Below are 26,903 nucleotides of genomic sequence, written 5' to 3'. Positions count from 1 at the left end.
ACTTTTTTTTTCATCAGTGTGGTCTCTCCTCTAGGGGATTTTTGATAAAAATTATTTGAAAAGTGTGATTCCAGATGGTGTTTCAAACTGGGGCTTGTGTTCATCATAAACCACTCTCATATATCATTCACAGATCAAGGAATATAGACCTGAATTTCTTGCATGAAAGCACAGTGCACCAACCACTGGGCCAATAAGCAGACCTCTTGACAGCAGGAATATTTTAAGCAAGGGATATTCTTTTAAACATTACTATGGAAGCAAAGTTATTAAGGACAGCAGTATAAAAAAATATCCACAAACCAGTCAGATTCAGCTTTGGAATGGGCAAAGGTTCTGTTGGAACAGGATGATAAGAGAACAACGTAAACATCCCTCGTCCTACGGGAAGTGCCATTGTCCGTTGACATACCTGCAGTAACCTAGAGGAGAATGTAAAAAAAAAAGTAGCATAAGATTAAAATGTTTACCAATATTAGACATGGCCTGGCAGCAGCATAACTCCAAAAGGGAATCATGCAGTCATGCATCTCACACTCATCAGTAATCTGAATACAAGGGCAATTTTCAAAGTAATTGCCACTGGTAAAAAGCATTTTACCTACATAAGAACATGCCATACTGGGTCAGACCAAGGGTCCATCAAGCCCAACATCCTGTTTCCAACAGTGGCAAATCCAGGATATAAGTACCTGGCAAATACTCAAAAACTAAGTATGTCCCCATTCTACTGATGCTAGTAATAGCAGTGACTATTTTCTAAGTCAACTTGATTAATAGCAGGTAATGGACTTCTCCACCAAGAACTTATTCAAACCTTTTTTTTAAATCCAGCTACACTAATTGCACTAACCACATCCCCCGGCAATAAATTACAGAGTTAGTTTGTTGCGTGAAAAAGAACTTTCTCTGATCAGTTTTAAATGTGCTACATGCTAACTTCATAGAGTGCCCCCTAGTCCTTCTATTATCCGAAAGAGTAAATAACTGATTCACAATTACCTGTTCTAGACCTCTCATGATTTTAAACACCTCTCTCATACCCCCCTTCAGCCGTCACTTCTCCAAGCTCAAGTCCTAACCTCTTTAGTCTTTCCTCATACGGGAGCTGTTCCATCCCCTTTATCATTTTGGTCGCCCTTCTCTGTACCTTCTCCATTGTAACTATATCTTTTTTGAGATGCGGCAACCAGAACTGTACACAGTATTCAAGGTGCGGTCTCACCATGGAGGGATACAGAGGCATTATGACATTTTCTGTTTTATTCACCATTTCCTTCTTAATAATTCCTAACATTCTGTTTGCTTTTTTGCCTGCCACAGCACACTGAGCCAAAGATTTCAAGTATTATCCACCATGAAGCCTAGATCTCTTTCTTGGGTGATATCTCCTAATATGGAACCTAACATCGTGTAACTATAGCATGGGTTATTTTTCCCTATATGCATCATCTTGCCCTTATCCACATTAAATTTCATCTGCCATTTGGATGCCCAATCTTCCAGTCTCACAAGGTCCTCCTGCAATTTATCACAATCCGCCTGTGAGTTAATTACTCTGAATAATTTTGAATCATCTGTAAATTTGATTACCTCACTCGTCATATTCCTTTCCACATCATTTATAAATATATTGAAAAGCACAGTCCCAGTACAGATCCCTGAGGCACTCCACTGCCCACCCCCCTCTACTGTGAAAATTGTCCATTTAATCCTACTCTCCTTTGCCTGTCTTTTAACCAGTTTGTAATCCATGAAAGGACGTCGCCACCTATCTCATGACTTTTTACTTTTCCTAGAAGCCTCTCATGAGGAACTTTGTCAAATGACTTCTGAAAATCCAAATACACTACATCTACCGATTCACCTTTATCTACATGTTTATTAACCCCCTTCAAAAAAATGAAGCAGATTTGTGAGGCAAGATCTTTATGGGATTTATACCCATAAAGATTCGATTGTGCATTTAGTCTCATGCAGGATCTTTATCTTGCTGGCTCTATGCCATCCCGGACATAAAGCGCCACCCCATCTCCCAGATGCTCCTCTGTCATTGCGATATAATTTGTACCCCAGTATAGCACTGTCCCATTGGTTGTCCTCCTTCCACCAAGTCTCTCAGATGCCAATTAAGTCTATGTGATCATTCACTACTATACATTCTAATTCTCCTATCTTACTTCTTACACTTCTGGCATTAGCATACCAATATTTCAAAGTGTATTTTTTGTTTGCGTTTTCATTCTGCTTTTTAATTGATAGGGATAAATTGGATTTATTTTTTTTTTAAATCAGGTGAGTTTTTAATTACAGGCACTTGGAGTACTTTTCTTATTATTGGAACTTCACTGTTGGGATGCCCTAATTCTAATGCATCATTAGTACCCTTTGAAGATTCCTCCCCCCGAACCATGCACTGCTGAGCGACTGTCGGCTTTCCCCTTTGTTCTAGTTTACAAGCTGCTCTATCTCCTTTTTAAAGGTTAACGCCAGCAGTCTGTTTCTACCCTGGTTAAGGTGGATTCCATTCCTTCAGAAAAAGACTCCCCCTTCTCAAAAAGGTTCCCCAGTTCCTTACAAAACTGAATCCCTCTTCCTTGCACCAGTCTCATCCACGCATTGAGACTCCAGAGCTCTGCCTGCCTCTGGGGACCTAGCATGGCAATTTGTTATGTTCTTATGTTCTTATTAATGTCAAAAATATTGTAACATGGTCTAATCAATTAACTTAAATAGCTAAAAAGACATCACTCCGTATATAAAAGTATCTTTGTTTAAAAAATTAATAAAATATGTATGATTCCATTCCTATATCTGTATCCATATATAAATCCATATATACTTAAACTATGAAGTACAAGGAATATTGTAACAAATTACTTACTGTTTGTCTTGAAGGCAATTGTTTAAACATTTCTAAAGAGGCTAAACTGCTGTATGGAGACAAACCACCGGCATTACATAAAATAGGTACTTCATAGTTGTTTAAGTATATATGGATTTATATATGGATACAGATATAGGCATGCATGGAATCATACATATTTTATTAATATTTTAAACAAAGATACTTTTATATAAGGAATGATGTCTTTTTAGCTATTTAAGTTAATTGATTAGATCATGTTACAATATTTTTGAAATTAAGTGTTGTCTAGTGTTAATAATTAATCTAGTGTTAATAATTGTTTGTGTTTTTGATGTCATATATTTTATATAATTTCATTATGAATGTTTGGTGTATATGTTTTTATTCACATTTAAATGTTTTTATATGTGATTATATGTTTTGTTCTGTTAGCCCCTGAAGCAGCTCAAAGAGCGAAACTCGGCCTGAATCGGGCTTTTTATGATGTTCTGTGCAGAATAAAGAACTCCTAGTGTTCACTGATCCTCTTTGTCTTGGTCGCTACTGCAATATTGGATCAGTTTCCGCGAATGATATTTAGCCATTGCAATGTCTCCGCGCCACCTCTCGCTTGGCCTGGGAGATGCAATGGGAGTTTACAAAGGCGTCCCTAAGCAGATGAGAAAATTCCAACGCATAGCTGTCTTTCACCACCTCCAGGACCCACTGGTCTGACGTGATCTTGGTCCACTCCTCGTAAAAGAGTGACAGGCTTCCTCCTCTAGCCTCTGGAGAGGAGCTGACCAGCCTGCCTTCAATGACCCATCTTACTTCCGCCTCCCCCTTAGGGTCTACTGTCCCTCGGAGGCCTGCGTTGGGCTCCAAAGGACTGCTGTCTGCCCAAACTGTTTTTTTTTTTTTGCACCACCAGCCCAGGGCTCCTGTTAGTGCGAAACCACTTCACTTCTCGGAATCGAGCTCACGGATAAAAAAAACATCTTGGGGGTTTTCTTGTCCTCAGGCAACTATTACCCTGGACTCCCCCAATTGCTTCATGAGCTGCTGCAAATCCTGTCCAAATAGCTGTTTTCCCTTGAAGGGGAGGTTTGACAGCTGTGCATCCGTCAACCAATTTCGTAGCCATAGGAGCCTCCTCGCAGCTACCACCGAGACCCTACCTCTGGCGGAAGTCCGGATCATACCATACCGAGCATCAGCCACAGAGGCCACTCCCGCCTCCAAGTGGGTTGCCTGCGCTGCCTCAGCCACAGTCCCTTACTGCTTGCCTTTTGCACCTAGCACACCAGGCTCTCTGCATCAAACATCTGCACAGCGTGGCATGAAGACTCCAAGGCAAAACTTCAGTCTTTGAGCAGAATCTCCAATTTCCGAGCCTGGACATCTTTTAGAGATGCCGCTCCGGCTACCAAAATGGATGTTTTCTTAGCAACCGCCGACACAACTGCATCCACCTTGGGAACTCTCCAGGATTCCAAGATCTGCTCCAGCCAGGGGTATAGCTTCGCCATAGCTCCCGCTACCTCCAGGCCCGCCTAGGGAGATTCCCCCTCCCGATCTACCAGCTTCTTCACTGGCATCGGGAATGGAAAGACCTTAGGTTCCTTCGTGGGATTAAGGAGACCCCCTAACACCTCGGGGAGCCTTCCCGGGATCTTCTATCTTCCTTTTTTTTTGCACCTCTACAATCTGCTGGAGACAGAGAAATACTGAGGAACTGCAGGTGGCACTCTTGGCTATGTAGCAGTGCCTCAAAGGTTTTATTCTCTGCCTCCATCTGCTGGTAGGGATGCATAAACCCACTGGTCTGGACTAATCCAGGGTACAAACAGAACCGTACATTTTGCTGGCCTCATATCAGCAAAGGAAAATTGGTTCTTACTTGCTAATTTTCATTCCTGTGGTACCAGGGATCAGTCCAGACTGCTGGGTTTTGCCTCCCTTCCAGCAGATGGAGACAGAGAAAGTTTCACAGGCACCGCTTCTTAACTTGATGTGCCACCTGCTGCTCCTCAGAATTTACTTTTACCTAAGCAGAACAATCTTATAGACCAACCTACTTATGAATTAATCTTTTATTCCCCGAACGAGCAGAGGATGAAGAACAAAACTTTGACAATTGAAACAAGGAACTTCCTTAAAACAATATGAAAAGCTTATGCCATTCTTCAGAAAAGGCTAGAGAAAATAGTACAGTTCGAGTGGACTCTACACACACACCCTAAACCCTTCAGCGGGTGGGCGATTTTCTTTTCCCTGTATGTACCCAGATCAGTCCAGACTGCTGAGATGTACCCAAGCTCTCCCTAATTAGGGTGGGACTGTGAGAGTCTCATTTGAATGACACTGACCCCAAAACTGCCGGCATCTGAATCCTGGACATCCAAACGGTAGTGCCGAGCAAAAGTGCGTAAAGACTTCCAGGTAGCCGCCCTGCAGATTTCCTGTGGGGAAACCAGCTGGCATTCCACCCAGGAAGCCGCCTGTGCTCATCTAGAATAAGCTTTCAGCCCCTGGGACTGGGCGACCACAACAGATATATGCTGATGTAATGGCCTCCAACTAACGAGCGATAGTAGCTTTAGATGCCTTCTGTCCTTTCTTCATGCCATGCTATTAGATTGTAAGCCCTCTGGGGATAGGGAAATACCTACAGTACCTGAATGTAATCCACTTAGAAGCGCTGAAAAAAGTGCAAAAAGCGGAATCTAAATAAATAAATATATAAATAAGACAAAAAGGTGATCCGATAAATAAAAACCATTGGTAGCCTCCAGAAAGTGCAACAATGCCTATCTGACGTCCAGACATCTCAGTTCCCTCGAATGAGGATCCTTCAAGCTCCACATCAGTAAAGGCTGGTAGCTCCACTGACTGATTCAGATCAAAAGTGGAGACCACCTTCGGCAAAAGGGATGGGATCGCTTGTACTGAAAATCCAGAGTCCGAGATGCGGAGAAAGGGTTCCCTACAGGATAAGGCCCGAATCTCAGACACCCTCCTAGCTGAACAAGTTGCCACCAGAAACACCACCTTCAGCGTGAGATCCTTCAAAGTGGCTCTCCTGATAGGCTCAAAGGGTGCTTCGTACAAATCCCAGAGAACCAAATTCAAGTTCCTCTAGGGACACAGCTGACGAATCAGTGGCCGAAGATGCTTCACCCCATGGAGAAAATGCACCACATCAGGATAAGCTGCCAGAGAAGAGTGTCTTCTTCCGTGAATCACCGCAACAACAACCCTGGATCTGGCCCCTTTAGGGAATTAAATGACAAGCCTTTCTGAAGCAGCCCGTCCTGCAGAAAGGAAAGGAACAGGGGGACCGAGGCTTTTCAAAGATCTACCCCATGAGGCTGGCGCCAGGACTCAAAGATCTTCCAAACACGAACATATGCCAAGGACGTAGAGGCTTTACTGGCTCTCAGTAGAGTAGTAATCACCTCTTCCGGATAGCCTTTCTTCCTCAACAGACACCTGATCAAAAAATATAGGGCCTGGCAAAGGAGATTTGGGAGATGACTCAGCTGCAGGGGCCCGTCCAAGCACAAATTCATGAGGTCCATGAACCATGGCTAGCGCGGCCACTCCGGAGCTACAAGAATCACTCATCCCGTGTGAAGTTCGATCCTCCTGATCACCTTGCTTACCAGCGGCCACAGAGGGAACACAAAAGAAAGACATCGAATGGCCAGGGAACCACCAGGGCATTGACTCCCTCTGCGCCATGATCCTGCCTGCGACTGAAAAAGCGTGATGCCTTGGCACTTGCATGGGTCGCCATGAGGTCCACATGAGGCTTGCCTCACCAGCGAGATATCAGGTGCGTGGCATTGGACAGCTCCCATTCTCGTGCGTCCAGCTAGTGACGGCTGAAGAAATCTGCTTGAATGTTGGTCAACCCTGCAAACTTGTGACGCCACCAACATCGTCAGATGGCGCTCCGCCCAGGACATCAACATCTCCATCTCGAGAGCTAACAGACAACTCCTGGTTCCTCCCTGCCGGTTGATATAAGCCATGTCGTCGCATTATCCGACAAGACTTGTACCACCTGATTGCACAGGAAGGGGAGGAAACTCTCAGAGCCAAGCGAACAGCCTGTGTCTCGAGCTGATTGATTGATCAGGCCACCTCCTCCGGAGACCACCAGCCCTGCACCAACCGATCCCGACATACTGCTCCCTAGCCGGAAAGGCTGGCATTTGTCATCACCACCACCCTCTGGGTATCTCCAGATCCACCCCGCGCTCCAAGTGTCCCCAGACAAGCCACCACGAAAGACTGGACCTGGCAACGTCTGTAAGTGGCAGCGGGAGAAGGAATTGCTCAGAGTGTGGGTTCCAACGGGACAACAAAGCAGCTTGCAGAGGTCTCATATGCGCAAAGGCCCACGGGACCAATTCCAAGGTCAATGCCATGGAACCAAGAACCTGTAAGTAATCCCTGACCCTGGGCACTGAGATTCGCAACAAGGTCTGGAGTTGGCCATGCAATTTGATGATCCTGACACCGGAGAGGAAGACCTTGCCCTCTTGAGTATCAAAATGCACTCCCAAAAACTCCAGGACCTGGGAAAGGACAAGATGGCTCTTGGTGAGGTTGACCACCGAGCCCAGGGACCTCATGTGGCATAAAACCATATCCACTGCTTGCAAGCATAGGTCCACCGACCGCCCGAATGAGCCAATCGTCTAGATAGGGATGCACCAAAACTCCTTCCTTCCACAGGGACTCTGCCGCCGCCACCACCACCATCACATTGAAGGTCCATGGAGCCGTGGCAAGGCCGAACGGCAGAGCACCAAATTGGAAATGTTGTCCGAGAACCATAAATCTGAGGAACCATTGATGGTCCTGACGAATCCCAATGTGGAGACAGGCTTCCGTCAGATCCAGGGATGCCAGGTATTTGCCCTTCTGCAAGGCTGCAATGACCGATCGGAGCATCTCCATTCAAAAATGGGGGCACCTTGAGAGCCACGTTGACCTTCTTCAAATCCAGAATTTACATTTTACATTTATTTGGATTTATAGCCTGCCTAACACAGAATGGCCTAGGCAGAGAACAAAAGATTTCACATACATAAAGTGATAAGACAAACAAATGTAAAATAAATACTAAAACATAATAAAACATTATAAAAATATATAGAATAACAGACTAAAATAACATGAGCTGTCAAAATATAATAACATGAACCAGAACATAACAAGTAATAAAACATGTTGGCAATTGATAAACATAAAATATCAAATTGGGTTCAATAGAAAAAAAAAAGACAAAGAAAAACTTGTAGGCTAAAATAAACTGTTATAAGATGAAAAAAAATAAAATAAAGTTAAAATGAGATAAAAAGCTGTAAACCGGAAAAATAAAACTTGAATAAGAATTAACTGTAGGCCAAATTAAATAAGAATGTTTTAATAAGCTTTCAAAACATCTTAAGTGAATCCACAATCTGATGTCTATTGGAAGAGAATTCCATAAAGTAGGTGCTGCGACAGAAAAGGCACATTCACAAGTAATGTGAAGTCTCACGTGTTTGGGCGATGGAATCTCTAAGAGGCCTCGCTCAGAGGAACGTAGAAGCCTAGTGGGTTGATAAAATTTTAGAATTGCATTTGGCCCAGTGAAAGGTATGATCACTGAGGAGTTTGTGGACAAGCATGCCAAGTTAGTCTCTAATACGTTCATTTATAGGAAGCCAATGCAGTTCAATTAAAATTGGAGAGATGTGTTCAAAACATTTTACATTAGCATGGAGTCATGCGGCTGCATTCAGCAGAAGCTGAAGAGAGCGAAGATAGGTTTGAGGGATGCCTATGTACAGATTGTTATAGTAGTCAAGGATGGGAAAGATGGAGGCTTGAAGGACAGTTCAAAATTCTGGAGGATGTAGTAGCTTTTTGAGACCCGAAAGCACGCATAGTCTGTAGAAACCTTTTGAAATGATTTGTTTGAGTTGCGGACGAAATAAGAAGGTGGAATCCAGAATGACACCAAGACTTTTAATATATGATTGAATAGGGATGGGGCGAAAGGTTCCTTCCTTCTTGTGGACGACGAAGTAAATGGAATAACTTCCCTTTCTGCTTGAGGGACTGGTACAATGGCCCCCAGATTTCAGAGTCGATCTAGGGTCTGGCGAACGATGAACTCCTTTGCCGGAGACCCGCAGGGGAACACCAGGAACAGGCTTCGGAGCGGACGAGCAAATTCTAATGCGTAGCCGTGTTCTATCACACTGAGAACCCACTGGTCCGATGTGATCTTGACCCACTCCTTGAAAAAGAGTCAGCCGACCCCTAATACAGGGTCCGTGGAGTGGGTCGGTCTCTACTCACTGGGCAGACGTGACCCCTCTAGGGCCTTGTCCGGCACCGTCATGGTTCGTTCAACGCCTGCGATAGGCAGAACATCAAGATTGGAATATCCCCGAGGCTTGTCTTTGGCTCGTGTTCTGAGCCCGGCTGATGAAAACACCGTTGGTCCTGAAAATGAGAGCAGGTGGAAAAGAAGGCTTTCTGCCCTTTCGGCTTATCCTCCAAGTGCTTGTGGACTTTATTATTACCCAAATGCTTGATCAGCTTCTCCAGGTCTTCCCCAAATAGGAGCTTGCCCTTAAAAGGGAGTGCCCCCCCCCCAACTGAGCCTTAGAAGAAACATCAGCTGCCCAGTTCCGCAGCCACAGAAGCCTCCAAGCGGACACCGCAGACACCCGAAGTGCGAAGCAGATCATAAAGGGCATCGCGCCATAAGCCCCCGCAGCCTCCAACCGCTCGGCTTGCTTCACCTCAGAAGGAACAAGGTCTTTGGTACTTTGCAACTGCTGAACCCAGCATAGGCTTGCCCTGAGCATATAACTACTACAAACTACAGCACAAATGCCCAGGACAGAGACTTTGAAAATCTTTTTGAGTTTACCTTCCAATTTGCGATCTTGAAGATCCTTCAAAGCCGCTGCTCCTGCCACTGGAATGGTAGTCCGCTTGGTAACAGCCGAAACGGACACATCCGCCTTAGGAAGCCTCAGCAGCTCCATCACCTCCTCAGGCAATGGATACACTTGTCCATTGCTGTGCTGACCTTGAGGCCAGTCTCCGGGGTGTCCCATTCCCAGAGCTTCAGCTGTTTCACCATGGAATGCAGGGGGAAGGTCTTAGCAGGCCCGCACAAGTCCGTGAGGACTGGATCCACCGAGTCCAGGCATGGCTCCAAGAGGGACTCTGCAATTTCTAGCTCCATGAGGACATGAGGAATCAAAGGCGCCAGTTCGTCCCTCTGAAATAAACGGATCACCTTAGGGTCGTCTCCCTCCATCGGGGGAATCTGATCAGGCGCGACACCAAGGTCCGGGACATCCAAGGGCGGAGTGGGGTCCACCGGCCTCTAATCTTCTGAAGAGGTCTCCCGGGCGGTCCCCCATCTCACAGGGGCTTGAACCCGCCTAATCCGAATAACTGCCGGCGACTTCTCCTTTCTGGGCATCTTACCAGGAAGAACAGAAGACCTCTGGAGACTAGAAGCTCCCCTCTTGCAAGACCTGTTAGCCAGAAATGCCTGTGCAGCAGCAGTACAAACTCCGGGGAGAAGACCGCAGGACCTGCAGAGGTACCACATCAGAGAGCTCCCCCACGGCCCCTCGACCGTTACCAGACTGGAATCAGCAGGGGAGAGGGCCGGAGGAAGATCCCCTCCTCCCAAAGCTCTCTCCTCCGAGGGGTGAAAAGCACCCAAAATGGCCACCGTTCCCGCATTAAGTGGGAACAGGTCAGCTGGGGGCTCCCGAGCAGCAAGCAGCCTCCCTGTACTGTGCTGCTGTAACCCTGCCACCGCGGGCATGCCAGAAGAGCCCTCCCCCCCCGGGGAGGCAACGACTGCAACAATCCCAAAGAGCATGGCTAGAAAGCCGATCTCCGCAGCACGAGTACCAACTCGTGCGCAGCATGCTGCCGCAGAACAAATGCAGGGCAGGCACCAGCAGCCACGGGAGGAGGAGGGAAGCCAAGAAGGGTAAAAGAAACAGCCCACCTCTATGGGGAATGGCTGGTGTGCATGGAGCAGGAGAGAGACCTTGGGGTGATAGTGTCTAACGATCTGAAGTCGGCGAAACAATGTGACAAGGCGATAGCTAAAGCCAGAAGAATGCTGGGCTGCATAGAGAGAGGAATATCGAGCAAGAAAAGGGAAGTGATTATCTCCTTGTACAGGTCCTTGGTGAGGCCTCACCTACAGTACTGTGCTCAGTTCTGGAGACCGTATCTCTGAAGGGACAGAGACAGGATGGAAGCGGTCCAGAGAAGGGCGACCAAAAAGGTGGAGGGTCTTCATCAAATGACTTACGAGAAGAGACTGAAGAATCTAAATATGTACACCCTGGAGGAAAGGAGGAGCAGAGGTGATATGATACAGACTTTCAGATACTTGAAAGGTTTTAATGATCTAAAGACAATGACAAACCTTTTCCATTGGAAAAAAAATCAGCAGAACCAGGGGTCACGATTTGAAACTCCAGAGAGGAAGACTCAGAACCAATGTCAGGAAGTATTTCTTCACGGAGAGGGTGGTGGATGCCTGGAACGCCCTTCCGGAGGAAGTGGTGAAGAACAAAACTGTGAAGGACTTCAAAGGGGCATGGGATAAATACTGTGGATCCATAACGACTAAAGGATGTGAATGAAGAGAAGAGGCATGGAGATAGTTTGCGGGAATTACGGCTACTACCTGGAGATTAATACCATTATTCAATAAACATACTCACTGTCAATGCAACTCCAGCATTGCTCTATGCTTCAATGGTAAGAGGAAATGTGGAAAAAAAGGATTTGCATTCACAAAAAAAAAAAAACCAGGGAGTAGCTTGCTTGTTGCAGCGGTTATTATTTAGTTATTTGCAGTTTTTATATACCGACATTTGTTTAGTAACCTCACATCGGTTCACAATTAACAGAAACTACTCCAAACCAAATAAGTCTGATACTTCACCTTCAGTGCATATCGAGCATAGCTCTCACCTTCAACGGCAGGGGGAAAGAGGAAAAGAGGATTTTTATTCAGGCAACAACCAACAGAAATGAATTACATAGTCTGGGTAAACAATTATGGGAGTAGCTTGCATGTTACAGCGGTTACTACCCTGAATCAATTAAGCCTGATACTTCACTGGGAATACATATCCAGCGCAACGCACTGCTTCAACGCCAGGGGGAATAAAGAAAAGAGGAATTATATTCAGACAACAACTAACAAGGACTGAATGGCACAGGCTGGGTAAACAAACAAGCGTGGGAGTAACTTGCTTACTGCAGCATTTGCTGCCCCTGATTAACTGAGCTGGATGCTTCGGTTGGATGCAGCTCCAGCGCTGCTCTCTACATCGATGGCGGGGGTGGAGGGAAACTGGAACCAGGAAGTTGCTGATGGAGGCCAAGAGTAACAGATAAGTATGAGAAAAAAAAAAAAGTGTGAAAGCTTGCTGGGCAGACTGGATGGGCCATTTGGTCTTCTTCTGCCGTCATTTATATGTTTCACCTCGCTGAAAAATGGCTCCCGGGCTCAAGTCTCAGGAAAAGACATTCTGCCGCACAGCACTAAAGAAAAAATTGCCTCCACACTGCTTTTTTTTTTTTTAAACTTTATCAAGAAAGTAGCATAAGAGCCCCAGAAAAGAGAGAACAAAGCATAAAACAAACACAAAAAGGGATACTTCCCTGAAGAAACTAGCAGAGGCTGTAGGAGACCGGTGCTGAAGGAGGGAGGATGCTGGACCATCAGCTGTCACCCTGCCAGCAGACTCAGTAGCAAAGTTTGGGGTTCCCAACCCCTGCTCGTCCAACTCCTACAACCAGGGAGGATGGTCCCACCAGGACCTAACTACTCCCTGGGAGACCAAAAAACTGGAAATCCTAGGTCTCTTTTTTTTATGTTTAACTTGGGATCAGAACCGCAGATTTTGCACTGCCTCCATCTGCTGGAGTCAGAGAAATACTGGGGAGCAGCAGGTGGCACACCAAGTTAAGAGGTGATGCCTGTGAAACTTTCTCTGTCTCCATCTGCAGGAAGGGAGGCAAAACCTAGCAGTCTGGACTGATCCGAGAACATACAGGGAACCTGAATATTAGACTGTGGGGTCCCCCAAGACTCCATATATCCCCAATACTATTCATCATAAAACCTGGCACAGCTGATCCTCATATATCTGGTGCAGCTGATCCAAACTTTCATCATCAAACCCTACACATCTAGGCAGATCATACCCAGCTCATGCTACCATTGGACTTAGTAAGCTTGTGTCTTACAATCAATTCAAGCATGGCCAAAAAAAATATCCATCTCAATCCCAACAAAACTGAGACTCTCTGGGTACAAAAAACAGACAGACAAGCTCCAGACCTGAAAATCTCATTTGAACACATGAACACCCATTAAAAACAAAATTCTAAAGTCTGAGTCATACTGGACTCCGAACTCACCATACTTCCTCAAATACAGGAAACAGTAAAGCGCTTCCACTTAAAACTATGCCAGTTCATCAAGAAAAGAAACCTATTCACAGTTGTCTATGAAATGGTAACTATACAGCTGGACTACTGCAACGCACTATACAAAGGTCAAACACACAAGGCTCTCCACAAATTTCAGATAACACAAAATTCAGCCTCACAACTGATAAAAAGGATGCAAAAAGCACAACATCACACCCGTCCCGTACAAACTACACTGGTTACCCCTGCCATATTGAACAAAACTCAAACCGCTGACACTAATGTTCAAAGCTCTGAGAAAAGACAAGGGTCTGCATACTTGAACTTTCTCTATACATGCCTGCCACACCTCCAAGATTTTCACTTGGATCCTTGATGGCAATTTCATCATCAAAAGAAATCAGACACTTGCAATAGATTTTTCTTGGGAACAGCACATGCCCTGTGGAACTCTCTTCCAGTAGGGCTATGGCAAATATCCCTCTACTCCCATTTCATAAACCAAATAAAAGCCTGGCTCTTAAGTCAGGCCTTTAATGGCCATCCCAGAACGCAAGATGCTAAATAATTACGTGATACTGCCTGGCATCACCTCAAATATACTGCTTAAACATGTTGCTACAAAACAAATTGTTTTTTTTGTTACATTTATTTTTTTAGTTCAGTCACTAGTATTTCAACTGTTTGTAGAGCTTAATCAGTATTTGTTGATCTAATGTTTACTCCTAGATATACCTTTTTATTACTAAGTTAAACAGTGAATCCTACTGCCATTATATTTTGTTATTCCCCTTGCTATTTGTAAAGTTGCAATTGACCGTACTCATATGTTATATTCTTATATACCTGTTCATAATCTATTAACAGAGGCCAAAATGTATCTAGTTTTTTTGTAAACTTGTAAATATTTTAGTATACGGAAGTGTTATATGTATTAAGTTGTTTAAAATGTAAACCGGAGTGAAGGCAATATGCTATACTTCGGTATAAAAAGACTCTAAATAAATAAATAAATATGCCACTATTACTAATATATTGTAAACTGCCTTGGGTGAATTTATGTATTCAAAAAGTGGATAATAAATCCAAATAAATAAATAAGGCTGGCAATTCATCACTCAGACCTTCATATACACAGCTGCCTAGACTGCCCCAAGACTGTATGGCTTCTGCCATACAGATACTTAATACTATTAAGCTAAACAGTTTGGAATGCATGAGCTTTTTTTTTTTTTTTTTTCAGTTCTATTCAGAGGAACTGTTTGGTTTCCAACCTTATTATGACATAACAGCGATTACCAAGGACTTAAGCAAAAAAACTCAGTCAGCCAGATAAACATATGAACATCTGCTACCTGATACATTGTTACCTGTTTTCTTTTTCTTCTATGTATTCATGGTCGCTCACTTCCGGCATCTGTACCACATTGACACGCACAGGATGGGCACTCTGAAGGAGTCTGCGCACTTCCTGGACTCGCAGATCCTCACTCCATATCAATGACATTACTTCCTGATTCATGTCATTCATTCCATCATCTTCCTCCTCTGCCTCACCACCTGGAGACACCTCTGCTGAGGGCACTTGGCCAATGGACTAAGAGGGAAGTGAATATTAAAAACAAAATGCTAAAAATAAAGAGTAAATACTATTAGCATAACTGTTATAACTGACAGTCAAAGAGATAAAAGATAAGCAGGTGACTTCTGCCAATAAAAAATGAGCAAAATATATGCTAATACAAAACAAAAATGGAAAAAAAAAAGGACTAGCTGTGAAAATTTGTCATGTCCCATCTCAGCCCTAGCACAGGAGATGCATTGGCTGCTCTCAACTAGCACACATGCGAGGGGGCTAGATTTCCATTATAGACAAAATGTCACGGGGCAGTGAGCTGGAATCAGGGATCACCCCTTCAGAAACAGTGTAGGACTGCAAGGCTGGGCTAGGGCAGGATTTCTGCCTAACTAACCCCCTCCTCTGCAGGGGGTTCTGGGGTCCGGGAGCTGTGTGCAGGTTGGAAGCTGAGTCCAGGAACTGGCTGGGAGCTGGGACACAGAGTACAGGCTAGGGCTGGGATACAGATACTGACAGGGAACTGGATACAAATGCTGGCTGGGAGCTGGGTCCAGACAGGCTGGACAAGGGCAAGACCTGGGAAACAGACAAGGGCTGAGCCAGACTGGGCAGGACAAGGACAGGACTAAACAAGGACAAGACAGAACAGAAAACACAGAAGACCCAGAAGCCACAAGGCTAGGCAAGACAGAAGGCCCGAAGCTACGAGGCTAGGCAAGGCAGAAGGCCTGGAGGCCATGATGCCTGGCAAGGATAGCAAGGTAGAAGTGGCCAAGTCAGAGAACCAAAGTGACTCAATGAAGAGGCACTGAGGCATTAAGCAGCCTGGGTTAAGTAGGGCTGAGACTGAGGCATAGTGTGACCAGTGAGGAGATAACTTGCAGAACTGTGAGCAAGGCTCGCTGAGACCCCTGGTGGAAGGAAGGTTGCACAGTGGGCTACACAGGAAAGACTGCATAGGAGACAAAACCATGACTCAAAAGTAGAGCAAAACAAGAAGATGGGTAAATATTTCAGGATGTCTGGTTTCCTATTGCTGAATAAAAGTCTCTCAGCTGGCCAAAGAAACCTCTGCCATTCTTGGAGGGGCTGGATAAAAGCTGAGATTATGTTCTGGCTTTTTATCTATTTATTTATTTATTTAGATTCTTTTTTATACCAAAGTATAGCGGGAGGCCTTTACTCCGGTTTACATTTGAACAACTTCATACATGGAACATTTGTAACATAAAAACATTAGTATCATAATTAACATCTCGGCTAAAGCAGAGTAATGACGAACATCATTAAATGACATAAAAAGGAAAGTATCTTAAAATTGGGTTTCCTTATGTATAAAGGGGATATTAGCTAAAGTGTAAGGAAAAGTCAGATTGGAGGTGAGGAGGGGTGAGGTTGAAAATTATAAGTGTAAGTACTGGGTAATTAAAGAGAGAGAGAAGGTTAATGGTAAGTAAGGGAGAAAATAAAGAGGGGAGGAAAGAGTAGGTAAAAGTTAAAGGGAAAGGAAGTATAGAGAGGAGGAGAGGGTTAGGGTTCATTCAAAGGCGAATTTCCAATTTCTGAGGGTGTACATCAAGTTCAGACTGAGAATGCTTGCTTAAATAGCCAGGTTTTAATTTATTTCAATTGCTTTGCCTGGAATGCTGAAAGTGATATTTTTAAATCAGTTTTCCTGGTAATGAGCAGACATTTTCTTGAATTTCTAAAAAAAAAAAAAAAAAAAAAAGTGCCTGGTAATATTTGTTTTCATAACTGAGTTGCTAACAAATCTCAAATCTATTAGCATACCAGTCAATCATGTTCCTAGTGCTGTATACCAGGATTCCAAACCGCCCCATTTCCTACATTTCTAATATAGTCTTCCAAATACAAAGGTTAGAACTCTCTAAAATCCTGCTCATTTAAATTAAGGATAATATAAGGGATTTATTTAGTATAAGAAACATGGAGCTCTAGTCCTTATTTATTCCATCTGGAGGCTTGGATCTTGTGTCATCTTTCTTCAGCTCTCAATGCAAAATGAGTTGACTCAAGTTTAAGGAGGAATTAACTAAATTTAGACATGCCTACCTTCATATACAGCATTCAGAAAATATCCCTCCCTCTCCCCTTATACAATGGATCCCAAAAACTAGGAGAGGATGGGTAACAGACGGTTTTGGTAGAATATGATATGTGATGCTGAGATATCCCACCCAACGTATACTCATAGAAAATGCTTTCAAAGCACTGGAATCAGATGATATTCAAGGAAAAGCAACTGAAGTGGGAATGAAATTGTAGAATGACAACTGTGAACAAAAACTCTCAGGCAACACAAAGCTCCGTATCCTGGGCAACTCTCTTGTCAGAGGCATTAATTTAGGGACACATTTGGAGAGAAACAAAAAGGTGAAATCTCTACCAGGAACATCAGCCAGCAGGAATACAAAACAGAATCTTAATTTTAAAGGCGAAGAAAACAAGCAGAGCAGCAGCATTCTACATAGCTTCAATTCTAGTCCCAATGCATTTCATGATATGCGCATTTAGGGGCGGATTTTCAGAGCCCTGCTCGCGTAAATCCGCCCAAAACCGGGCGGATTTACGCGAGCAGGGCCCTGCGCGCCGGTAAGCCTATTTTACATAGGCCTACCGGCGCACGCAGAGCCCCGGGACTCGCGTAAGTCCCGGGGTTTTCGGAGGGGGCGTGTCGGGGGGCGGGCCCGAACCGCGCGGCGTTTTCGGGGCGTGTCGGGAGCGGGCCCGGGGGCGTGGCCGCGCCCTCCGGACCCGCCCCCAGGTCGCGGCCCGGCGCGCAGGAGGCCCGCTGACGCGCGGGGATTTACGCCTCCCAGAGGGAGGCGTAAATCCCCCGACAAAGGTAAGGGGGGGGCTTAGACAGGGCTGGGTGGGTGGGTTAGGTAGGGGAAGGTGAGGGGAGGGCAAAGGAAAGTTCCCTCCGAGGCCGCTCCGATTTCGGAGCGGCCTTGGAGGGAACGGGGGTAGGCTGCGCGGCTTGGCGCGCGCCGGCTATACAAAATCCATAGCCTTGCGCGCGCCGATCCAGGTTTTTAGCAGATACGCGCGGCTCCGCGCGTATCTACTAAAATCCAGCGTACTTTTGTTTGCGCCTGGAGCGCAAACAAAAGTAGGCTATTCGCGCTCCTTTTAAAATCCGCCCCTTACAGTATATGGGGAGTTTTGAGATCTCTCTTAAAATCAGGTTACTTCAGGTTCAGAGAAAGGGTGGCCTTTCCAGGGATATACAATGGCATCTCAACCTAAACTGATATTTCACTCATTTCAATCTTGCTTTGAAAGTTTTGTCTCTTTTTCCTATCTGATTTAGGGTATGTGATTTTTGGTCTCTTTGAAATGCATTTCCTAAATGTAAGAGTGCTGGGAGGGAGGAGAAAAGAAGAACAAAGAGTTGCTATAGTAGGTCAGAGTGAGAGTCCATCAAGCCCAGCATTCTGTTTCCATCAGTGGCCAATCTAGAACACAAGTATCTGGCAAGTACCCAAACATTAAATAGATCCCATGCTATTAATGCTGGTAATAATCACTGGCTGTTCCCTAAATCAACTTGATTAATAGCAGTTTATGGACTTCTCCAGGAACTTGTCCAAACCTTTTTTAAACCCAGCTACGCTAACTGCCTTAATGACATCCTCTAGCAATGAATTCCAGAGTTTGTGTGATGAGTGAAAAATAATTTTCTCTAATTTGTTTTAAATGTACTACTTGCTAACTTCATGGAGTGCCCCTTAGTCCTTGTATTATCTGAAAGAATAAATAACAGATTCACATTTATCCATTTTAGTCCTCTCATAATTTTATAGACCTCTATCATATCTCTCCACCTCAGCAGTCTCTTCTCCAAGCTGAATAGCCCTAACCTTTTTAGCCTTTCTTCACAGGGGAGCCGTTCTATCCCCTTTATCATTTTGGTCGCCTTTCTCTGTATTTTTTCCAGTGCAACTATTTCTTTTTTGAGATGTGGCGACCAGAATTGCACACAGCAGTCAAGATGCAGCAAAATAAAGGCATTATGACATTCTCTATTTTATTCACCATTCCCTTCCTAATAATTCCTAACATTCTATTTGCCTTTTTGACCGCTACATCACACAAAGCCAACTAATTCAATGTATGATTCCTAGGTTATTTTTCCCTACATGCATTACCATGTACTGGTCCACATTAAATTTCATCTGCCATAGAGATGCACAACGTTCCTGTCACACAAGGTCCTCTTATAATTTATCACAATCTGCTTGTGATTTAACTACTGTAAATCATTTTGGGTCATCTGCAAATTTATTACCTCACTCATTGTTCCCCTTTCCAGATCAGTTTATAAATATCTTAAAAACCACCAGTCCAAGTACAGATCCCTGAGGCACTCCACTGTTTACCTTTCTCCACTGAGAAAACTGACCATTCAATCCTATTCTGTTTCCTGTCTTTTAACCATTTTGCAATCCACAAAAAGGACATTGCCTCCTATCCCCTGACTTTTTAATTTTCTTAGAAGCCTCTCATGGGGGACTTTGTCAAATGCCTTCTGAAAATCCAAATACACTACATCTACCAACTCACCTTTATCCAAGACTTCCCTTGGGTAAATCCATGCCGGCTGTGTCCCATTAAATCAATGTCTACCTATATGTTCTGTAATTTTGTTCTTTAGAATAGTTTCCACGATTTTTCCCAGCAGTGAAGTCAGGCTTATCGATCAACAGTTTCCCAGATCACCCCTGGAGCCTATTTTAAATATCGGGATTAAATTGACCACCCTCCAGTCTTCAGGTGCAATGGCCAATTTTAATGATAGGTTACAAATTACTTGTAATAGATCTGAAATTTCATGTTTGAGTTCTTTCAGAGGCCTGGGGTATATACCTTCTGATCCAGGTAATATGCTACTCTTCAGTTTGTCAATCTGGCCTACTACATCTTCCAGGTTCACCATGATTTGGTTCAGTTCATCTGAATCATCACCCTTGAAAACCATCTCTGGGGAAAAAGGGATGAGCCAGGAGCCAGTGTTCAGATTCCACTTCACTACCTACTTACCACTCCCTGCCTTTAACATCCGGGCGGCAGCAGTGTTCAGAGGGGGGAAAGGAGGAGAGCCAGGAGATGGTGGTGATGTTTCTCTTCCTCGCTTATTTACCACTGTCAAGGCACTGACGACAGAAGGAGTTCCTGCCTGCCTATAATATTGGGCGGCAGTGGCATGCAACCAGTGTGCTGCTGAAGCTGCGTGCCAAAGGGGTGTTCCCCTTAGTACAGTTTTCTTCTTCAGTGTTCTTTTTCTCATGGGTAGGAAATAGAAGGCCAAGGTCTTCTTTTTTTTTTTTTTTTTTTTTTTTTTAAACATCTCCTCCCATCCAGGGACCGATGGACCTACATCTAACCTGAAAAATTGAGGAAGCCACTGTGGATTGTGATGGGAAACCCTCTTCGATTTTGGGTGCCTCCTTGTCCCGGCATTAATTTACCCCCTCTATAATCGGAAGCAGCTGTAGCCATCTTTGTTCATATTAAATACAGGTCGAAATCCCCCCTTAAGAAAGATGAGTGGATCCGATGTTCAACTAGATGATAATGTCCTCTCTATCACTGATTGACCTTTATCTATAGATTTGCCACGGCTTTCTAGGGTGAGGGGCCTCTGGTTGGAGGGGCTCCTTTACTCGCCATTTTGACTTTCTCAGTGTCACTTATTGATTCTTCTGATAACAAGGACATTACTTTGTTGGATATCTGGCAGGTTGTTAATCGTGTCGATAAGTCCTTATTTACTTCAGTGTTGCAGTTATGTAAAATAACCAAAGATATTAGATTTAAATTGCAAGAGCAGGATATACATCTGAAAGCTCTAGACGAGTCAATTTCTAATATGAAATCTCAACAGACTGTGCTACAAGCTACCAGTATTGTACATAATAAAGCTAGTATAATAGTGCACACCCAGATAGAAAATTTAGAAAATAATTTAAGAAGGAAAAACTTGAGATTTTTAAATTTTCCTCAAATAAGATTACTTTCTCCTATTGAATTATTTAAAAAATATCTAGTATAAATTTTGGCTAGTCCAAAAAGTTAATGTCCTCAGTTATCTAACATATATTACCTTCCTAAAGGTAAGAGAGAAGAAACAGTAGAGGAAGGAGTTATGGACTCCCTAGTGGTAGAGAATCCTAACCTTACAGATTTCTTGGAACCTTCTATTGACGATATTCGTTCTAAGGCTATTCTCCTTGTTTCCTTTGCCTTAGAGCAGAATAAAAGTCTTATTTTTTGGAAATTTTGCATTTATAGGTTGTTCTGTGGCCAACTAATTAATGCATTTCGTGTTTCCAGAATAACACAAGCTTGTCAGAAGCAATTCCTACAGTTTAAAAATAGAATGATTGAGATGGGAGCTACTTTTTTTTCTCAGATATCCATGTAAATGCTTGTTACCTTTCAAGGGATGAGATCTGTACTCACTGACCCTTTAAACCTCAAGACATTTATTAGGAATAAAACAGCAGGTTAGAGGTTTGGGGTAAATGATCTGGAAAGAAATACGAGTGAGATAATCAAATTTGCAGATGACACAAAATTGTTCAGAGTAGTTAAATCACAAGCAGATTGTGATAAATTGCAGGAAGACCTTGTGAGACTGGAAAATTGGGCATCCAAATGGTAGATGAAATTTAATGTGGATAAGTGCAAGGAGATGCATATAGGGAAAAATAACCCATGCTATAATTACACAATGTTGGGTTCCATATTAGGTGCTACAACCCAAGAAAGAGATCTAGGCGTCATGGTGGATAACACATTGAAATCATCGGTTCAGTGTGCTGCGGCAGTCAAAAAAGCAAACAGAATGCTGGGAATTATTAGAAAGGGAATGATGAATAAAACAGAAAATGTCATAATGCCTCTGTATCGCTCCATGGTGAGACCACACCTTGAATACTGTGTACAATTCTGGTCGCCGCATCTCAAAAAAGATATAATTGCGATGGAGAAGGTACAGAGAAGGACTACCAAAATGATAAGGGGAATGGAACAGCTCCCCTATGAGGAAAGACTAAAGAGGTTATGACTTTTCAGCTTGCAGAAGAGACGGCTGAAGGGGGATATGATAGAGATGTTTAAAATTATGAGAGGTCTAGAACGGGTAGATGTGAATCGGTTATTTACTCTTTCATATAATAGAAAGACTAGGGGGCACTCCATGAAGTTAGCATGGGGCACATTTAAAATTAATCGGAGAAAGTTCTTTTTTTACTCAACGCACAATTAAACTCTGGAATTTGTTGCCAGAGGATGTGGTTAGTGCAGTTAGTATAGCTGTGTTTAAAAAAAGGATTGGATAAGTTCTTGGAGGAGAAGTCCATTACCTGCTATTAAGTTCACTTAGAGAATAGCCACTGCCATTAGCAATGGTAACATGGAATAGACTTAGTTTTTGGGTACTTGCCAGGTTCTTATGGCCTGGATTGGCCACTGTTGGAAACAGGATGCTGGGCTTGATGGACCCTTGGTCTGACCCAGTATGGCATTTTCTTATGTTCTTAGGAGTGGGATTTTTGCGCCAGGTTCTCTCCTTACTTCTGAGGTCATTAATTTACAAAATTTTTAAGTCAGGTGTGTACCAGGGGGTTTTTTTTATGTGTGAGTGTGGAGTATTTCTTTATTGATGAGAGGGCAAATTTCATTGGCTATATTGGTAGTGAGGTGATTCCATGAGGAGAGGGCAGCATCTGGGTTGGTAAGGTCTAGATTGTTAATGGATTTGTTGAAGGCGGTGATCAGGTCTTGCGGAAGGAGATATTGTTATTGTGAGTAGGAGCAGGAAAGGAAGGGGATTTTATAGAGAGGAGCAAGTTGATGAGGGCATGGTCTGACCATGGGACAAGGATACATGAAGGTGAATCAGGGGAGTGCCTACAGGAGTTGACAAAGATAAGTACTTGCCAGGTTCTTATGGCCTGGATTGGCCACTGTTGGAAACAGGATGCTGGGCTTGATGGACCCTTGGTCTGACCCAGTATGGCATTTTCTTATGGTCGAGGGTGTGACCTGCTTTATGAGTGGGGGCAGTAATAATTTGCCTGAAACCAAGGGCATGTAGAGAGTTAAGGAAAGACTCACAGGAAGAGGTGTTAGGGTTGGCATCCACATGTAGGTTAAAATCTCCTAGGATTACAGCAGGGGTGTCTATATTGATATCAGATATAAATTCAATGAGGGGGGATGGGTCGTGTTCCAATCGGCCAGGGGGGCATAGATAAGGCTGACTTGTAGCTCTTTGGATTTGAAAAGGCCGATTTCTAATTTGTGGGGGACATTAATGTTTAGGGGTTTGAGTTTGAGGTGTGTTTTTGTGGCTAGAAGGAGGCCACCACCTCTTTTTTTTCTATGTTTCTGTCGTTATTACATTGTGTTCAGTGCTGTGCCAATTTATGGCAATATGTTGTTAGACATGTGATGTTGTGGGTAATGGATTTGGAAGTGGGAGGGACATAGCTGGGCCGACACTATAGTTGTGGCTGCTAGTGTTACAGATTTTTAGGGGAGAATTTTTGTGGGAGAGGTTTGTTTTGTGGGTAGAGAGTGATTCTTTTTTTTGGGGGGGGGGGGGGGGGAATTCTGTGTTGTGAAGTGCCTCAGGGATCTGTATTGGGACCCTTACTTTTCAATATTTATTTAAATACTTTTATATACCGAAGTTCGTATGGACATCACATCGGTTTACATAAAACAATAGGGAAGAGGAGGAAGAGAAATCGGAAGAAAAAAAAGTTACATTATAACAAATATCAGATTAAGAGAAGAGAAAAGGACAGAGAAGAGCAGATAAGTAAAGGGGGAGATGTTAGAAGAGAGGGTTGCTGGTATAAGAAAACATATAATTAACTCAAAAGGTGGGATATGTACAGTGGAGGGGTAGGAGGTTGTCACATAAGAGTGCCAGGGTGTTATGAGAAGGCTTGTATAAAGAGCCAGGTTTTTAATTTCTTTTTGAAGGACTGGGTGCAAGGCTCAAGTCAAATATCAGGAGGCATCGAGTTCCAGTGATGGGGGCCGGCAGTGGATAAAGCATGGTTTTGGTAGAGTTGAGGTGATATATCAATTGAGGTGATATATCAATTGCTCTCTCTCCCATGGCAAAGTCCCAGACCCCCTTAAACTTGCAGTTATCAAGCCCCTCCTCAAAAAACCCACCCTCGATCCCACCAACCCCTGTCCCATCTCTAACCTTCCCTTTCTATCTAAAATTATGGAAAAGGTAGTCAACTCCCAGCTTCCGACTACTTGGAAGATCACAATATTCTTCACCCTTCCCAATTCGGCTTCCGTAAATCCCACAACACAGAAAGCCTCTTACTATCACTAACCGACACTCTCCTCAAGGGTATGGACTGCGGACAATCCTTTATCCTGGCCCTCCTCGACATTTCGTCAGCCTTTGATACTATCAGCCATAAAATCCTCCTTACCCGCCTCACCAAAATTGGCATCACTGGCACCGCCTTCCATTGGTTTTCCTCCTACCTTAATAACAGAGACTACACGGTAAAAATTGCAAATTCAGAATCCTCCTGCATCCCTCTTACCCAAGGTGTCCCTCAGGGCTCCTCCTTATCCTCCACCCTCTTCAATATATACTTATTGCCGCTCTGCCATCTTCTCTCCGACCTTGGTCTCAAATTCTTCCTATACGCCGATGATGTCCAAATCCTCATCTCTATTCAAGAATCCCTCCCTAAAGCCCTTACTTTTTGGGATAAATGCCTCGCTTCAATAAACACCCTCCTCTCCAACCTCCACCTTGTATTAAACACCTCGAAAACTGAGCTCCTTATCATATCTAACCACCCTGACCTTACACCACCTACCTCTTGTGACCTCACCCTCCCCTCAATTTCGCTCTCCCAATCCGTACGAGATCTCGGAGTCTCTCTAGACCACCAACTAAACTTCAAACATCACATTAACACTACTATAAAGGAAGGTTTCTTCAAGCTGCACATCCTCAAAAAACTTAAACCCTTGCTCCATGCACAAGACTTCCGTACAGTCTTACAAACAACAATACTTTCAAAAATGGACTACTGCAACACTTTACTTTTAGGCCTCCCCTATTCTACTATTAGATCCCTCCAAATGTTGCAGAATGCTATGGCCAGAATCCTCACTAATACCCGTAAATCCGACCACATCACCCCCATTCTTAAGGAACTCCATTGGTTACCCATCTCCTCCCATATCAAATACAAAACCCTTACCATCATTCACAAATCCTTGCACAACCACAATTGTTCCTGGCATGAGGATGCTCTCCATTTCCGCCCCTCCAACCGGCCTACCAGAACCACACTCAAAGGAACCTTCTATACCCCTACCCGCAAAATCGCACACCTCACCTCCACCAGGGAAAGAGCCCTCTCCATTGCAGGCCCCACCCTCTGGAACAATATGCCACTTGAGCTCAGACTAGAATCATGTACTCGGAAATTCAAAAAAGGGCTTAAGACATGGCTCTTTAAACTAGCTTATCCAGATTTGGACTCCACTTAATCACACTGACCCTCTCCTCCCCTGACCCACTTAATTCCCTGCCCTCTCCCCCCCTCCCCTTTGCCCTGCCCTGTTGTCGCCTGTATATTCTGTCGATTGTATACAGTGCTCTGCTGTTAGACTCTTTCATCTGCCATGATTGTATAGTGCATAATTCTCCACCTTCAACTCCCCTCCTTCGTTCCTTGATTTTTTAGCACCACCCTACTCGATTATATTTAATGATATGTTAGCACCATTCTTCTCGACTGTATTTAATTTGTTGCCCCTTGCTCCGCTCTACCCCTTTGTATTTAATGTTTCTTCCCCCTGCTCCCCTTATACCCTTTTCCTCTCAGTTTTATTCTGTAACGTCGTACTCCTCTCTACACAACTGTATTTTATGTTTCTCCATCTTTGCTCCCTTTACACCCCCCACCTTTTTGAGTTTTATCTTGCAATGTTGTATTTAGTGTTTATTGGATGGTTCCTTCATCCCTATACCTTGTTTCCCACGAGGCACCGTTCCTATCTTTTTCTCTCCTGCACTTTTTTCACCCCCTTTGTCCTTCCTCTTAGCTTCCTCACTGCTCCCCTCTCCCACCCTGTTTTTGTATTTTCCTTCTTCAGTTATACGTGAACCGGCATGATGTGCCTACGAATGTCAGTATAAAAAGCTAATAAATAAATACATAAATAAATGTCAGTCATAAAATATAAGTGTGGGGGAACCAGGAGGCCAGTTCAGCCAAGTCATTTTTGATCCTCATAATCAACTGTTTGCTCGATAGGTTGCTGAGGTCATTTCCCCCTAGATGTACTATGAAGGCATCTGGGGCCTCGGATGAGTCTCTCAACCACCAAAGAAGGGGTAACAAATGGTTCCAGTGCATACCCTGCTTGCCCATCCAAGTCACATCAAGCCCACGAGGCACCAATCCCAAATGCAGTCCATAGGGGCGATCGTGCGCTCTCCTAGCGGCCCAGTGCACAAAAGATTGTCCGATAATCCATGCCACCCATTGCACCTGGCGCGAATCTGCAACCATATTTAAAAGTTATGAGTAGTTGTGCTTGCTCCATCCAACCTGACATAAGTATTGACTGCTGTGGATCTCCAGCATCCTATTTGCTGTATAGTGTTGATCCGTAAACCAGCTTACGCTGTGCTAGTTGCTGCTCCAATCCTAAAGGAGTGCGTGGTAGATTTCTTGGCATCCAGGTCCATTTTTGTTAGTGCCATTCTGAGCACATTGGAAAACATATCTGGTCATTGGGACCTGGTCAGCGTGCTCCAAACTTATCCCTCCAGAGAGTCAAACGGCTAAATACTTCTCAATGGTCTGGAAAGGACAAGTGATGCATGAATCAATATGCTTCAAGGAAAGGTCTGCACCCTTGCTTGCCTGATATGTTTTT

General features: G+C 44.0%; 1 protein-coding gene across 1 annotated transcript in view; it reads right to left on the bottom strand.

Annotated features, from left to right (window-relative positions):
• The window catches only part of ANAPC1 (anaphase promoting complex subunit 1), a 540,434-nt gene that overhangs the window by 363,934 nt on the left and 149,597 nt on the right, over nucleotides 1-26,903 (bottom strand). Inside the window, exons 10-11 of the mRNA XM_029596802.1 lie at nucleotides 14,722-14,948; nucleotides 304-422 (exon numbers count right to left, since the gene is read on the bottom strand). Of these exons, the coding sequence (XP_029452662.1) occupies nucleotides 304-422; nucleotides 14,722-14,948 (346 nt within the window). The remainder of the gene's footprint in view (nucleotides 1-303; nucleotides 423-14,721; nucleotides 14,949-26,903) is intronic.

The sequence above is a fragment of the Rhinatrema bivittatum genome, chromosome 3 (genome assembly GCF_901001135.1).
Source record: "Rhinatrema bivittatum chromosome 3, aRhiBiv1.1, whole genome shotgun sequence".
Taxonomy (NCBI): domain Eukaryota; kingdom Metazoa; phylum Chordata; class Amphibia; order Gymnophiona; family Rhinatrematidae; genus Rhinatrema; species Rhinatrema bivittatum.
The sequence above is the reverse complement of the archived record's forward strand: the minus strand, read 5'-3'. Positions and strand labels throughout refer to the sequence as shown.